The 15,000-nt window shown below is 40.9% G+C and overlaps 3 protein-coding genes across 9 annotated transcripts in view; all 3 read left to right on the plus strand.

The window, feature by feature from the left end:
* trim33 (tripartite motif containing 33) overlaps positions 1-1,239 on the plus strand; it is a 37,554-nt gene extending 36,315 nt beyond the window's left edge. For all 4 annotated transcript variants that reach the window (XM_039799650.1, XM_039799651.1, XM_039799652.1 and 1 more), the window contains one exon: positions 497-1,239. In XM_039799650.1, coding sequence (XP_039655584.1) covers positions 497-718 — 222 coding nt within the window. In that variant the 3' untranslated portion in view covers positions 719-1,239. The remainder of the gene's footprint in view (positions 1-496) is intronic.
* A 2,481-nt stretch (positions 1,240-3,720) lies between these two features.
* slc66a1 (solute carrier family 66 member 1) lies at positions 3,721-12,210 on the plus strand. Of its 2 annotated transcripts, none has more exons than XM_039801844.1 (8): positions 3,721-3,830; positions 5,847-6,043; positions 6,136-6,265; positions 6,689-6,776; positions 8,468-8,613; positions 8,725-8,817; positions 9,657-9,842; positions 11,158-12,210. In XM_039801844.1, the coding sequence occupies exons 2-8, from the start codon at positions 5,853-5,855 to the stop codon at positions 11,242-11,244; spliced, it is 921 nt and encodes a 306-aa protein (XP_039657778.1). In that variant the 5' UTR covers positions 3,721-3,830; positions 5,847-5,852; the 3' UTR covers positions 11,245-12,210. The 2 variants fall into 2 exon arrangements, with proteins under 2 accessions (XP_039657778.1, XP_039657777.1); XM_039801843.1 differs by lacking the exon at positions 3,721-3,830 and adding an exon at positions 5,154-5,302.
* Positions 12,211-13,574: 1,364 nt separating this feature from the next.
* The window catches only part of nr1h5 (nuclear receptor subfamily 1, group H, member 5), a 24,120-nt gene continuing 22,694 nt past the window's right edge, over positions 13,575-15,000 (plus strand). For all 3 annotated transcript variants that reach the window (XM_039800362.1, XM_039800364.1, XM_039800363.1), the window contains exon 1: positions 13,575-13,667. The gene's annotated coding sequence lies outside the window, so the exon portion shown is untranslated. The remainder of the gene's footprint in view (positions 13,668-15,000) is intronic.

Genomic DNA, 15,000 nt, shown 5'->3' on the forward strand with positions numbered 1-15,000 from the left:
GTGCGGTCTGTTGAGGGACGTCAATGGATGTTGGAAAGGCATTAAGGCTTTTCTTTTCTTTTCACATCTACATAATTGTTTTTATTTGTCAGTGGTATTGAAACTATTTTAAATTTTCATCCTCTAATTGGTATTAAACAACCAATACTCAACAACCTTTTTAAAAATGCAGATACTTTATTTTTGCCCTACTGCTTGATTCACAGACCCTTAAATTGTATGGAAGTACTTGAATACAGCCTCATTGTGGAAATTCTTAATGGAGCCACAGTGGGACGGGGCGGCAGGATATCTCTGCTCTGTACAGCAACGTTGAGCCGGGGCCACCCTACCACCAGGAGTCTTAACCAGATCTAATTTGTCTCCTCATTCTCCTCTTCCTTCTCCCTGCTTCAACCCATTCTTTTCTTCTGCTCAACGGTACTCTCACCCCCCGGCTTCCTCTTTATCACTTTTCACCCTCTTCTTGTCCCACCCCCTTTTCCTCCTCCGGCAGGTGGGATCAGAGATGGCGATATCCGGCAAGGCAGTGAGCCTGTACTTTGAGGAGAAGCTGCAGGAGATGTTCCCGGGGCAGAGCTTCCCTGAAACACCTGAAAGCGAGGCCCCAGACACAAAGGAAAAGGAGGAGGATGACACAGACGACTCTGAGGGGGATTTCATACAGCCAAGACGTAAACGGTTAAAAACAGATGAGAAAGTACTCCACATCAAGTGAGAACCAACCATAAAAGAAACAAGAAGTGAAAAACTGTCTTCCTCACGTCCCACACTTCTCCTTTGTTTGACGCAGCAAACTAAAGGGTGAGAGTCGCTGTACAAACTGCTAGGTTTATCTCATCCTTGCCTTTTGAAAGAATTATGGTCAACTACATTATCAGAACTCTTGAGGAAAGAAACATAGAAGAGCTACATTTCCTCCTTATTTCATGGACACTGAAGAACTTGCTTGTACAGAAGTAGGACTTGTTTTGCAGTAGTTAAGTTAATGATTGGTGCTTTTTTTTTCTATCATCCATTTGCATTTGTAGATTTGTTGTGACGATGGCTTTATAAAACATTTGAATTCCCTGTTCCCAGTTCTTAATGTATTATATCTATTCTTTGACATGAAACCTACCAAGTATTTGTATGGCTTTGTGGAAGCGTTATGTAAATAAGAGAATCTAGCCCACCGAAGGTAATCCTACAGTATAGATGTTTGGGTGCGTCCTCAATAAAACCTGTTCTTGAAATATATGAAAGAAAATGTGTGGTGTGGAGTAGGTTTGGGAAAGCTCTTGAAGGAGCCGTTCACACAAATTACAATGAGACAAACGACAAAACATTCCCACATACCCTTGGTGGTATCTAGACGTAAATTATTTTGGTTAAAAGATCAAATATTGTTAAAAGTGAGATTTACTGTGGCCAGGTTGGCTCAGTGGGTAGAGCAGGCGCACATATACTGAGGTTTATGCCTCGACACAGAGGTCCAGGGTTTGAATCTAACCTGTTACTATTTCCTGCATGTCTTGTAGGGGTGCACGGTTCAGAAAATGTCACGATTCGATATCGATTTTCAGGCTCAGGATTCGATTCAAAATCGATTCTCGGTTAAAAAAAACGATTCACAGTATGTAAATGTAGTTACTCTTCCCATGTGATTGCAGTAGACATACAATAAAAAAAAATGTAATTACATTTTGAATCTAGAATAGAATAGAAGAATATGAATCTATTTTGAATCGGTAGAGCTTGAATCGCGATTGGAATATGAATCGATTTTTTTGCACACCCCTAATGTCTAACCCCCTCTCTCTCCCCTTTCTCACCTAGCTGTCCTGTCAAAATTAAAGGCGGAAAAGCCCAAAAAATTCTCTTAAAAAAAGAGAGTGAGATTTACTTTTTTAAATTGTAAAGCAGGTCAAGGTGCTATATAAAGACTGAAAGTATCACAGTAATGCACACAGCCCGTATTCAGAAACGGTGCCTTTTAAACAAGCCGGGCCGGATTTACGTACATTTGGATGTCACAACTGTACTATATATAGGTAGAAAGTGCTGTTCCAGTCATTCCCCGGCTGCAATGACGGCGCAGACTTCGCAAGCCCAGATGCAGAAAACTGAGAAACACTAACCAATCAGAGCAGACTGGGCTTTCTTTTTGGGAGGCGAGCTTAAAGGAACACGCCAACTTATTGGGACTTTAGCTTATTCACCGTAACCCCCAGAGTTAGACAAGTCGATACATTCTCTTCTCATCTCCTCATCTCCGTGCGTGTTGTAACTCTGTCTGATGCCCCCCAGCGCTAGCTAAGCCTAGCACAGATCCTGGAGGTAACAGGTTCCAACTAGCCTACTGCTCCGAATAAGTGACAAAGTAACGCCAACATGTTCCTGTTTACATGTTGTGATTTGTATAGTCACATGGTGTACAAATAAGGTCAGTATGCTTTTACTATCTAGTAATTTTTTTGTCTATTACTCCAACTCTGAGCGAACTCCAGAGGAGCTCTCTGATGCTTACCACAGGGCTTCAGGTGCTGCTAGCAAATCACTCCGCCCAAGTAGCAGAAGTAGCAGTGCTTTGCCTTTCTGAGAATATAGTTCCCAGTTTGTATATGGTTAGAAGATGGCTGTGTCTCATATGACCTTGTTATTTGTACACCCTGTGACTATACAAATCACAACATATAAATAGGAACATGTTGGCGTTATTTTGTCACTTATTCGGAGCATTAGGCTAGTTACCGGTTACCTCCAGGATCTGTGCTAGCCTTAGCTAACGCTGGGGGGTGTCAGACAGTTACAAGCACGGAGATGAGAAGGGTATGTATCGACTTGTCTAACTCTGGGGGTTACTGTGAATAAGATAAAGTCCCAATAAGTTGGCGTGTTCCTTTTTAAAGAGAAAGGCACTAAAACAGTGTTTCACTGGGGGTGATACAGGTATATTCATGTTTTTTTAAACATTTAAAGCATGTAAACATGTTCCAGTGAAATCAATATACAAATATAAACCTGTAATTAAGAATAATATGCCCCCTTTAATTTGTCCAGATTTCAAGATGCACTGCAATACAAATTAATGTGAAAGGAATTTCAGTTGTGGTGCTTACAGATTTAACAGCTACATCTATTTACAGAAGTGTTCCCTATTAGTTTAGATAATCCATAGACCTCACTATATAACACCACAGTACGAAAAGTACAGATGTTACAGGTAACATTTGGCAAGGCAAGTTTACATGTATAGAATATTTTTAAGTGCTTTACTTGAAAAAGGAAAGAAACCGCACATAAACTTTTAAATGCTAATTAAAAGAATAGAAACATGTTTAAAGGGAATTAAAACGTTAACAGAGACAAATACAGGGTAGAGGGGCAAGATGGTTCATTGAGAGTATTCAAGGTTTAGTCAAAGGCAGTGCAGAACACAAGATTTTAGCTCTGATTTAAAGGTTGTCATTTTCCGTGCAAGTCTAATATTTTAAGTTTGTTAATTAAAGTTAAAATCTGCCTTGACTCCATGAAAATATCGCAGCTTCTGCATTGTCAGTTTTCAGTCCTTGGTTGTTACAAGCACTTTGACACATTAAACAGAAACGCAGTTTACGAGATGCACGTGAGGACAGTGGGAACTTGATTTACAGCAAACCTGATTTAAAAAAAAAAACAAAAAAACTCACGAGCTGACGTCAGCGTAGTGAGGTGCTGAGTCGTCAGTCTGACAGATTGTCAGCTGACAAATTTTGCATCCCCTCAGACATTTTTGGAAATAGGTCCTGGAATCCTCTGCTTTTTCTTTTAATTCAAAGTCTGACATCGGATCTAATCGTCTCTTCCAGGTAGGATGTTTTCTCTTGACAATTATCATGCAAACAAGTTGGACAGGTCGTTATGATTAAAGGTAACCTCTGTTGTATTGTGATTTAATCTCTGCATATAGGCTAACAATAGAGAACAGTCACTGTTAAATGATTTCTACACAAAGCCTAAAGCAACCCCTCCAAAGTTCACTAAGAACATTTGCATACAAGCCCACGTCATGGCCCTGGGTATTAGCTGTATTGTTTTTCACGGCTGCATACTAAAATGCAAAGCTTGTTGAAGTAGGAGGCCTCAGGGCTAATGACGGGTAAGGACTAATGACTGAATTACCATGTTGAGCGAAATAATAACAATTTAACAAGGCTTGTAGATATGTGATGAAAGTATGTGAAATGTGTGAGCGCTGGAAAATCAAATCGTGGCACCGTTAGTCGACCCAGTTCTGATAACATGAAAGCGCATAAGCTTGTTTCACAGCCTTAATAAATGTTTTACAGCTATGTTTCGACCAGAAAATGTTTTACTGATGTTGATCCTGAACTATGTGAATCAGAATAATGATTTCATTAGTCGATTCGAGTGAGTTTTGATCAATTAACGTTACAATTACAGTCGTTTGTTGAATAAAATATATTTTTGATGATCTATTTTGATGATCTATTTTTGATGATCTATTGTTGTATAGGTAAGTAAGTAAAGTTTATTTCTATAGCACATTTAAAAACAGCTCGCGCTGACCAAAGTGCTGTACAGCGCATTAGCCACAGGGTAATAAAATAAAAAATAAAATACACTTACATCAGTGATTTAGGCTAAAATGACATCAAAAGACAAACACTTAATTAGGATAAGACCATTAAAATGCCGGGAAGGCCAATGTAAAAAGGCATTTCTGATGTCAGGTGGCATACTGTCTATGGGTGGCAGTCGGTTCCACAGCTGAGGGCCAGCAACAGAAAAGGCTCGATCACCTTTTTGCTTAAGCCTGGACCGTGGGACACCGTGGGTCACGGAAGAGACCTTTGGATGGAGGATCTGAGGGACTCTCAGATAAACTGAAACATCAGAAAAACCGCATGACAAAGAAACAGTGTGTGTTAAAATGTCCTGCGCTATTATATACAACATGAAACACACATTTCCAACCCATGATGAGGGATAAATCCGATTGAATTGACGAAATGTACAATCCTGAATCCCGAACCAAATCAAACTTTTATTTTGAAGGCCTGGTTTGCGTTAGGGCTCGCGAACCGATAGTCACGTGCCAATTTTGATAGGCCCTTGCTGTGACGTTTCATCCTGACGACCAATCAGCTCACAGACCCAACTTGTTTATTGCCTTCTTCCGTGTTGTTTTCAGTCTCCGAGGAGTTTTTGTTCTAATAAGGACCTTCTCGGTATGTCGGCGGCCTCACGGGCAGGATAAATTTGCTTTATTTATTTCCATTGTGGCAGTTTGTAGACGTTTTCGACGTAAAAGGCACAGGCAAGTTCCAACTGTTTATTAGGTCGTGGTAGTTGGCTAACGTTATCTAAGTGGCTAACAAATAATTTGGATTATTTATTTTGTGGTTTATGTTGAGTGTAACGTTACGTTATTTAGTGTGAAAACGTTTCCCAATGTATAAATGTAGCCACACGTATCACCACTTTAACTTGATCTTAATCTAACGTTAATCAGCGTAACAACAGTGTTCAACAACCTTTGACCCTGTTATCACCGTCTTAAACTGGAAAACTGCATTTTTTCGAGATATGTGTTGTTCTCTTTGGTGTTTATATATTCTTATAATACATCCATGGTTTATATGGCTGATCAAGTGTGTGACGAAACCCCCAAAAACTCCACAACTGTGCCGTATGGTTAGATATTTGGATTCTTTCTTTTGCTATTTTTATTGTATGCTGTCTTGGAAGCACAGTTTAAACATTGTTTGTATGCTGGGGATGTACCGAGAACTGAAGATCCAAATAAGTTGTTTTATTTTTATTTTTATAAACTGTATATTTACGGAGCCTTTTCTCTCCAGAAGAATATGTTGACAGATGGAGTCCTCACGCGGAGTTCCTTTGGATCGGCCACTCAAGGAAACTTAACTTCCCTGTGCCCTAATGGGACCAAATGGGTTTGGGAAGGGCTTGGGGAATGTGCCCAGGATGCGAGGGACATGGCCAGCATCTACCTAGGCCTCCTGTCCATCCTCTGCTTCATGGTGTCCTCACTTCCGTAAGTGTTTGTGTTGGTGTCTGTGCCTCTCAAGAGGAAATGCTCTTTAATCTAAGCATCAACATAATTCTGTCTGTGGTTTCTGATTGCAGACAGTACTACAGCTCATGTAAAAGAGGGAATATGGACAGTGCCCTCTCTATTTGGTTTCTGCTGCTGTGGTTGGGAGGTGACACCTGCAATCTTGTGGGCTCCTTCTTGGCAGACCAGCTTCCACTTCAGGTGACTTGTAGTGATATATTGCTATTCACAGTCTGAAGGTGTTTCCCATGACGGAGTAGGGCTGGAACTAACAGTTTTATGATCTATTAAGCTATGATTCATCGTTTTTCATCAATTCTATAAAATGTCAAGAGCAGTGATCATTAGAAGTTGGGAAAACCAAAAATTAAAAAACTTTTCATTCAAAGAAATGAAAGTATGCATTTAAAAATTTATTTTGAGCTATTACCACCTAATTATTAGCTTGTGCTTTGATCACTGAGATGATTAATTGATTATTCAAATTCTTATTGATCATTTTCTGTCAACTGACTAATTACTTGACTATTCATGTCAAGTAATGCTACAAATAGCATTTTAAGTGAATTCCATTAAAATGATTTTGTGTGAAGAAAAAATAATGTCTTTCTCCTTGTCATCCAGACATATACAGCCGTTTATTACATCATAGCTGACATGTTGATGCTGGCCATGTACATATACTACAAGACGAGGAACAGAATGGTGGAAAGTGAGTGGATTTTTTTTTTTTTTTTTCTTTCACTACTCAATTTGCCAAATGCCCATGATAAGAAGTAAGTTCTCGTTTTGTGCTCTGTGAGTTTCAGAGCCTTATTTGCATCCTGGTGACTCATTTGGTGTACTACACATAGGGCCTTGTTACCTACGCCAAGGAGATTATGTTTTTGACTCGGTGTGGCGGTCTGTCTGACTATCAGCAGGATCACAAAAAACTATGGCCCAATTTTCATGAAACTTGGTGGAAAGGTGTAGCATGAGCCAAGGAAGAACCCATAATATTTTGGAGCGGATCTGAATCACGGGGCAGATACACAAATTATTTTTCACTCTCAATAACATTGTGAGATAGGGCATGTGTGCTGCATTCATGTGGTGTCAAAATAATCTAAAAAATGTGTTACCGACTGGGAAAATACAGGTAAATCGGAATGTCGATATTGCGAGATAGGGCATGGCAACGTCTGCACTATCCAAGTGCCCTTCTAGTTAACATACGTAATAGAATTGAATAACCCCAAACATAGGGCTGCTCGATTATGGAAACAATCATAATCACGATTATTTTGGTCAATATTGAAATCACGATTATTAAACACTATCACTCATTGACTTTTGGAAAGATGTTTCATTCATTGAAGTTAAAAAAACGGGAAACAGTTAAACCAATCAACCAATCCCTGAAGACTTTTACAAAGACAATATAAGAGTTTATGCGCAAAACGTAATGTGCAAAATAATCTTTTTTTTCTCAATTACTCTGTTTTTGTGATAGTTAGTAGCCAAAATCGTAATCGCGATTTAAAATTTTTATGAATTGCACAGCCCTACCAAAACTAGAGGATGGATACCCAAACCGAGCCTGTTGGTATCCGCCGGGCCGGGTTCAGACAGATATTTAGAATTGCTGTTCGGGTTGGGGTCGGGCTCGGTCACATAAAAAAGCTTATTATGTAGGTGTGCGCCTGTGTTAACGTGTGCTTGTTGCCCCGTGTGCGCTGATGGGCTCATCTGTTGTCATTTCCGAATGCCTTCCTACAGTTGCTTAATAAAAGCGGGCTTTCCACACAAACGAACGTATGTGTCATTAGTATGAGAAAAAAACGAGATTTTAACTATGTCGGGCTCGGACATAAATATCTTAATGCCTGTCGGGCTCGGGTCGGGTTCGGTTACTGCTCTGTCGGACACGGGCTGGGCTCGGACAGAAAAATGTGTCTGAAGAAATGAAAGGAGAGAGAGCGGGGGAATGACATGCAGCCGCAGGTCGGAGTCGAGCCCCGGCCTGCTGCGTCGAGGAGTAAACCTCCTATGTATGGGCGCCTGCTCTACTGAGCTATCTGGGCACCCTAAAAATGTATTTTATCTCCAACTGTAAAACAGTAGCTATAGTCTATAATGATTTAGCTACTACTAAGGCACTGCTTATTTCTAAGATCAGTTTTATCTGATGTAGCTGCTTAATGAACAGGCTTCTCATATCGGTGCTGATAAGCAACGATCCAACACTAGTCCAGACAGAGAAAGAAGGTAATCGCTGTACCTTGTCATAATGTCATACACATGCCTCATGTTGCTGCTGAGTTTGTTCCCTTACTGGTGACCTTTTAACACAGCGACCATTGAGGAATGTGCTTAGATGTTTTTCCCAGTATTGATACTGAACCCAGGCGTTGTTTCCAGGCAGGAGGGTTTTGCATGTGGTGGGTGTAGCCTGTGTCCTGGGCGTCACCACAAGCCTCGTCCATCTGCCCGGGTTAGGCACCCAACAGGAAGTAATTCCTTCTGCGTTCAGAAGTCGCGCCTTGCTCTCAACCTCTGACATCAAGGTGAGTCATTTGCTTAATTGGTGATCTGAGGGAAGTGAACTAGTTATGTCAGGCTTTTTATTTATTTTTTGCTGGTGTAACGTTGTTGTGTCTTCCTCTCTGTCACTTCAGACTTTTACCCCTAAAGAGATTATTGGTTTCACCATCGGCTCTGTGTCGTCACTGCTCTATCTCTCTTCCAGACTTCCCCAGATGTACACTAATGTGAGTATTATGAAGCGTAGATTCCTTAGTACTATTGGCTGCACACTGTAAGTGGTAGCAATTAATTATTGCTAATACTAAGAACAAATGGATAATGATGATAATTAGAATAAGAATCCTCATCATATTTCAATGTAACTGAAAGCTGAGCAGATGGAAACGCAAGTGAATATACAGTATCTCACAAAAGTGAGAACACCTCACATTTTAGTAAATATTTCATTATATCTTTTAATCGGACAACACTGAAGAAATGACACTTTGCTACAATGTAAAGTATTAAGTTTACAGCTTGTATAACAGTGTAAATGTGCAGTCCCCTCAAAATAACTCAACATACAGCCATTAATGTCTAAATCTGACATCAATCTGATCTTGGGATCTGGGAACTTTATCAGGATGCATAGTATCCTGGATCCATGAAATAACTGGCCTTTTTAAAAATAAAAATCTGCCTGCCTCTATGGGAATTTAACATAGTGGTGGACTGACTTTTGTTGCCAGCGATTTAGACATTAATGGCTGTATGTTGAGTTATTTTGAGGGGACTGCACATTTACACTGTTATACAAGCTGTAAACTTAATACTTTACATTGTAGCAAAGTGTCATTTCTTCAGTGTTGTCCCATTAAAAGATATAATTAAATATGTACTAAAATGTGAGGTGTACTCACTTTTGTGAGATACTGTAATTTGCTGACAGCATGGACGGTTGCCTCTGAAATCTGCACACATCACTCTGGTAGAAAATACGTGATGGCTGTGTAAAACATTTTCTATTCCTTTTAACTAAAGGTTTTCCCCACTTCCCAACCGGTCTTCTCATTTCTCCCCACAGTTCAAGAGGAAGTCAACAGATGGAGTGTCTTACTTCCTGTTTGCGCTGATCATCCTGGGAAACACCACGTACGGCCTGAGTGTCCTGCTGAAGAACCCTGAGGTGGATCAGGGGGAGAGAAGCTACATGGTCCATCACTTGCCGTGGCTCATCGGCAGCCTCGGCACCCTCTCCTTGGACATCATTGTATCCTTTTAAAGAAAAGAAAGCATGGCTGCCATTGCCTGGTCTCAATCCCACGAACATGCTACATTTTAGGCAGTGCTGAGCTGTAAGAGAGGACACTTCATCAGATGGGTTAAGGTCTCATGACTGCGTATGTGGAAGCACAATATACAGTATAGTATTAAAGGTCCAAGCACTCACAGGGAAATTAGTTGTTACCACCAAAGAAACAAGCCTGTAAAAGCTGCACTGGTGCCCCTCGGAGGCCATGTGTCTCTTTGCAGCCCACACGTGTGGTTGACTGAAGCATGAATGTGCTTGCTGCTTTTGTTTTTAATTAACATAGACAAGGCAGAAGCATGTGACCTGATGATGACTGGGCGTTGTAGTTTTTTACGGGCCAGCTCTCAAAAGTACTAGTGGAAAGATAGCGTGATCAGTTTGGTTCTCTTAATATCATTATCATACATCTTTAGCTCGTAGCCCAGCTCTGCTGTCTCGGTCTTCTGCAGTTTATTAAAAGCTGAATATCAGTCGGTCCTAGCACATGGTACAGCACCAGAGGAGCTGCTGTGACCCTAGATGAAGAGTTAGATGAGAAGATCCATATCACTCCTGTCAGTCTATTTCGTAAATATGAAGCTACAGCCAGGAGCTGATTAGTTAGCATAAGCTACTGTAAGCTAACTGTGCCAACCAGCAGACACTCCTGAAAGTCTTTAGGTACAGTAGTCACTAGCAGAGTATATACAGTACATGGCAGCAGGGGCGGGGCTAGAAGGGGGGCACTAAGTGGCACCGGCCTCCCCCTGAAATATGATTATTTCCCCCCGGTGCTTCCTCTATCCTATGCAATATTTCCTGTATAAGTAGATGTTCTATGCTGTATTCTGATAAAATGTCCCCCCTGTGCCACCCTATTTATAAAACTTCTGAAATCGCCCCTGCATGGCAGCCTCATTAACCAGCACTGCTATGCTGGAATATTACCTGGGCCCAGGTTGTTTGACTAAATGCAACATTTTTCTTTAGATATATGCAACACCTTTGCAATTAATAAAATTAGTAAAATTCACACAGTGAACCTGGGACTCTGGAGAGTGCTGGAAATCTGGAGCCCCAGGGCCCATGTTGCCCAGTTGTTAATCTAACCCTATACAGCAAATGAGTAAGTGTCTGTTATACAGTAAGAAAATGGTTTTTAATACCAAAAATGAGGGTGTCAGCAAGTATTTTGTCATTTTATGGTCAAATGGTATCTTCTGTCCATCATAGTTGTGTGTTTCTCAGACCCTTTCCCAGGATTGCTTCAGATTTCCTTAACGCTGTGGTTCAGATCTCCATCCAGTTCATAATTTACCGCAAAGCTAAGATGGAGTTGAACGTCAATCACGGTGAGACAACGCCATTGATCGGGAGCTAAACCAAAAAACTGAGACTGTACTAGTGGGACACGAACGGACACTCGCTTCCAATTAAACCTCCAAATCTCCAACCAAATCAGGATGAAAGAAAATTGTACATTTTAGTTGTATTTTAGAGTTTTATTTATTATGCTCTAAAAATGTTTACAATATGTTTTTATCTACAAAAGTACTGTGAATATAGAAATTTAATTTTGTTTCTATGACTGTGACAGATTAAAGTGCTCATATTATGCTCATTTTCGGGTTCATAATTGTATTTAGAGGTTGTACCAGAATAGGTTTATGTGGTTTAATTTTCAGAAAACACTATATCAGCTCCTCTTTTCACCCTGTGTGTTGAGCTCTCTGTTTTAGCTACAGAGTGAGGCATCTAACTTCTGTACCATCTTTGTTGGGAGTCGCACATGCGTACTGCTAGCTAGCCAGTTGCAGAGAATGTGGGCATGCCACGCTAGCAGCTAGGCTAGCATTATAACGTGTTACAAAGTGACGCACGTTCGTCACGGAAGTAAAGGCTGGACTACAATAGAGCTGTTTGGAGCAGTTTGTGAAAAAAAAGCAAAAAGCCCAATATGAGCACTTTAAGTTTTTCACTTGGGTTCAGCTGCAATTTTAATGTTTGGGTTTAAAAGGACGATTAAGGGTTTTAGGTGTTGGACGTAGATTGAAACTCCTCCTGTCAACCTGAACTCCTTCTCGTGATTCCAGGTCACAGTCTCAGTTTGATGTCAGACTTCATATAGATGTCCGAAACCTGCTGGTCGTGGTGATCAGACCACGCAGCGGTTTCTCTAAAATGAATCCAGTTTTTTAATTTGACCAACACTTTGACAGTTATGATGACACTAACCGCTGCACACATGCAGTGATGAGTCTGAAGAAGAAATGTTTTGTAAAACATTTTCCAAGTGTAAATTGTATTTAGTCAATTTTTAATTAATGCTTACACCGAGTGCTCTTAAAAAAAACGACAAAAAAACAGTTTAGTTTCAACCAGTTTTGTTTGCACTGGTGATAAAAGTCAATTAACCCAGATTTTCACTACCATGTTTAATGTACACATTTACATTTTATTTTATTTTTATTCTCACTTTTTTGCACAATAAAAGTTGGTTTTGTACTTTGAGAATTATTAAATGTTATATGGGTCATTGAGCTGTAAATATTAAACAATGAATAACACCTTTTCTCTGTTCTTTTTTTTTTTTACTCTGGGTAAAGTGTTGTTGTTGGAGTCATTCAGCATTCTCCCGATTATCTTCATAATGGTGTTAACTTTCTTTTATGAATTTTATTCTAACTGCTCGTCTTGAGAAGAAACATTTCGGGAGCTTTTCCTCCCCTACAGTTTACTCTCTTCGCCTTCCAGTTTTTCAGCCCAGCAGCCCAGGTTAAGGCCTGCTCTTGGCCTTGATGTTGACCTTTGACCCTTTGCCTTCCCTGACCTCGACCCCCCCCCCTCCATGACTGTGTTTGGCCTGATCATGGGAGGCCTTGACAGCCGTTTTATTTTGTTGTTGTCATTAGTAGATTCACACTGGCCTCTCAGTTGCCCCCTCCTCCCTCATAACACCCACGCACACACTTTCCTTCACTATTAAACATAATGCAATTACACACTCAAAACAGTAAGGGCCCACCCACCAAGGAAGCAAGGTCAGTACAAAAAAAATAGTGTGTGTGTGTTTGGGGGGTAGAGGGTTGTGAAACAGTGGCAGAGAGATTGTTAAGCGGGTTGGGGAGTTAGCAGGAAGAGCCAGTGATAGGGAGCATCCATCCATCACAAGGGATGAACAAGAGGCTGTTTATAAACACTCTATACTGGGAATTTCTTAATGAGATGATTCCAGTTCCTACATGCAGGGCAGGGCCCTTGTGACTCAGAGGTTGCCAGTTCAAATCCCTAGTGCAGCCAAAAGGCCTCTGGCTGGGAAATATGGTAAATTTAGGGTATTTTCAATTTCTCATTGTTGACATACATGCAGACACTTAACCTTAAAATTCTTTTGTTCCCCGGCTTCATTTTTTTTTTCTCTTCATGTTTTCCCAATTATTTCGCATACAATGTGTATAAATAATTTATTCTCCTCACTGACGGACTTGTCCTGCAAGAGAACGGTTGCAGGAAAAGAAGATCTTTGGTCAGGCTCCCGCATGTCCAGCTAAAACACACATCAAGAGCAGCTGTCTGTTTACTCTGTGTGTGTGTGTGTGTGTGTGTGTGTGTGTGTGTGTGTGTGTGTGTGTGTGTGTGTGTGTGTGTGTGTGTGTGTGTGTGTGTGTGTGCGCGTGCGCGTGTGTGAGTGAGAGAGAGGATGGAGGCTGGGCTGGAATTGACATTACAAAAAGTGAAAAAGGTTGGACAAAGGGAGAGGACGTCGGGACACTCGGCGCAGCAGGAAGGCTCCCACCATAAACGGTGAGTCCACAACCTCTGCTTCTAACTAACACAACTGCAACATAATCAGAATTGTTCATAAGCCAACACATAGAGGAGCATGTTACTGCCGGGCACGCTGAATCAGTCTTATCTATATAGGTTCAAAGAAGGAATTTTTGACATGACATTTTGTAATTTTTCAAACGGTGTTCAACACTTAAATGTCATTTCAATGCAATTCCAGCAAGGGCAGATCTTCAATGCAATTCACACCAGCTTAATAATGTAACAGGTGTTGCTTATGAATGCCAGTTTGTACATGCTGCAATTAAGGTCCAGCAGGGTCTGCTACTGTTTTTTATAATAAGGAATTCAATGTAGCTTTCGATTGCATTCAGCATAAATAACCATAGAAAACATCACAATAACCTCTACAGATCAGAGGAAATACTTTCAATCAAATTCTTTAAGTAGACACAACTGCCTTCTCATGATAGCCAAATACCTTCCAACCACACTCACACATGCTCAGACATACACTATGGACTTTACTCACCAACACAGAGGCCACTTTAATGTAAGCGCCAGTTTCCTGCGAGGATCAGGAAACAGTCCAGGCCATTATCGAGCTGCAGCTACCAGCCAGCAGCTCTCTGATAAAGAGAGGAGTTTGCCACATGGAGAAGAGGTCCTGAACGGGATTTATGATGTGCTGAATTTATCTCCAGGCTTGTACTGTGAGTGATTCAGGACTAATGAGTTCAGGGGGTTTGCACATGCCATCAGTTTGTTTAAGGAAAAGTTGACTTTGTTGCCTTTTTCTTTTTTTTTGGTTTTGTGTTACGTGGAAATGCTAGATTTTGCTGTGTTTCTTCGGTGTTCATCATTCCTTCTCGGTGCACACATTTTCAGGAATGTTGGTGCAATTAGTTGCACAGAAAACTAACCAAGTCAGTGAATGCACCAGAATCCAATTGTAATAATAACCATGCTTGATGTGAACGTGCCCTAAAAGTCTTTCCCTTCCTCCACTCCTTCTTTCGTGAAACTCATCTCCCAGGGGGCGAGCCCTCATCATCAGGCCTGGGTCCAACAATGTGTCCAACAGTGTGACACCTCCAGAAGATCCATGGCGACATTTGCACGCTCTTAGATACTGTCCCCATCGTTTAGTGTCACTCTCAGCCCTTCTGCCTGCTCTCTACTCTCTGTCCATTCCTACGAGGTCAGAGAGAGTCGGAGGAATGGCTGATGGCTTGTTTTGCCTCATAATATGGGACGTGACCCACTGCTGTTAACTGAGAAATAACGACAGACCACCTCTTATTTAGTAATGGATTCATGCCGTTTCAGAAACTACCACCAATCTATT

The sequence above is a fragment of the Perca fluviatilis genome, chromosome 5 (genome assembly GCF_010015445.1).
Source record: "Perca fluviatilis chromosome 5, GENO_Pfluv_1.0, whole genome shotgun sequence".
In the NCBI taxonomy this organism is placed as follows: Eukaryota; Metazoa; Chordata; class Actinopteri; order Perciformes; family Percidae; genus Perca; species Perca fluviatilis.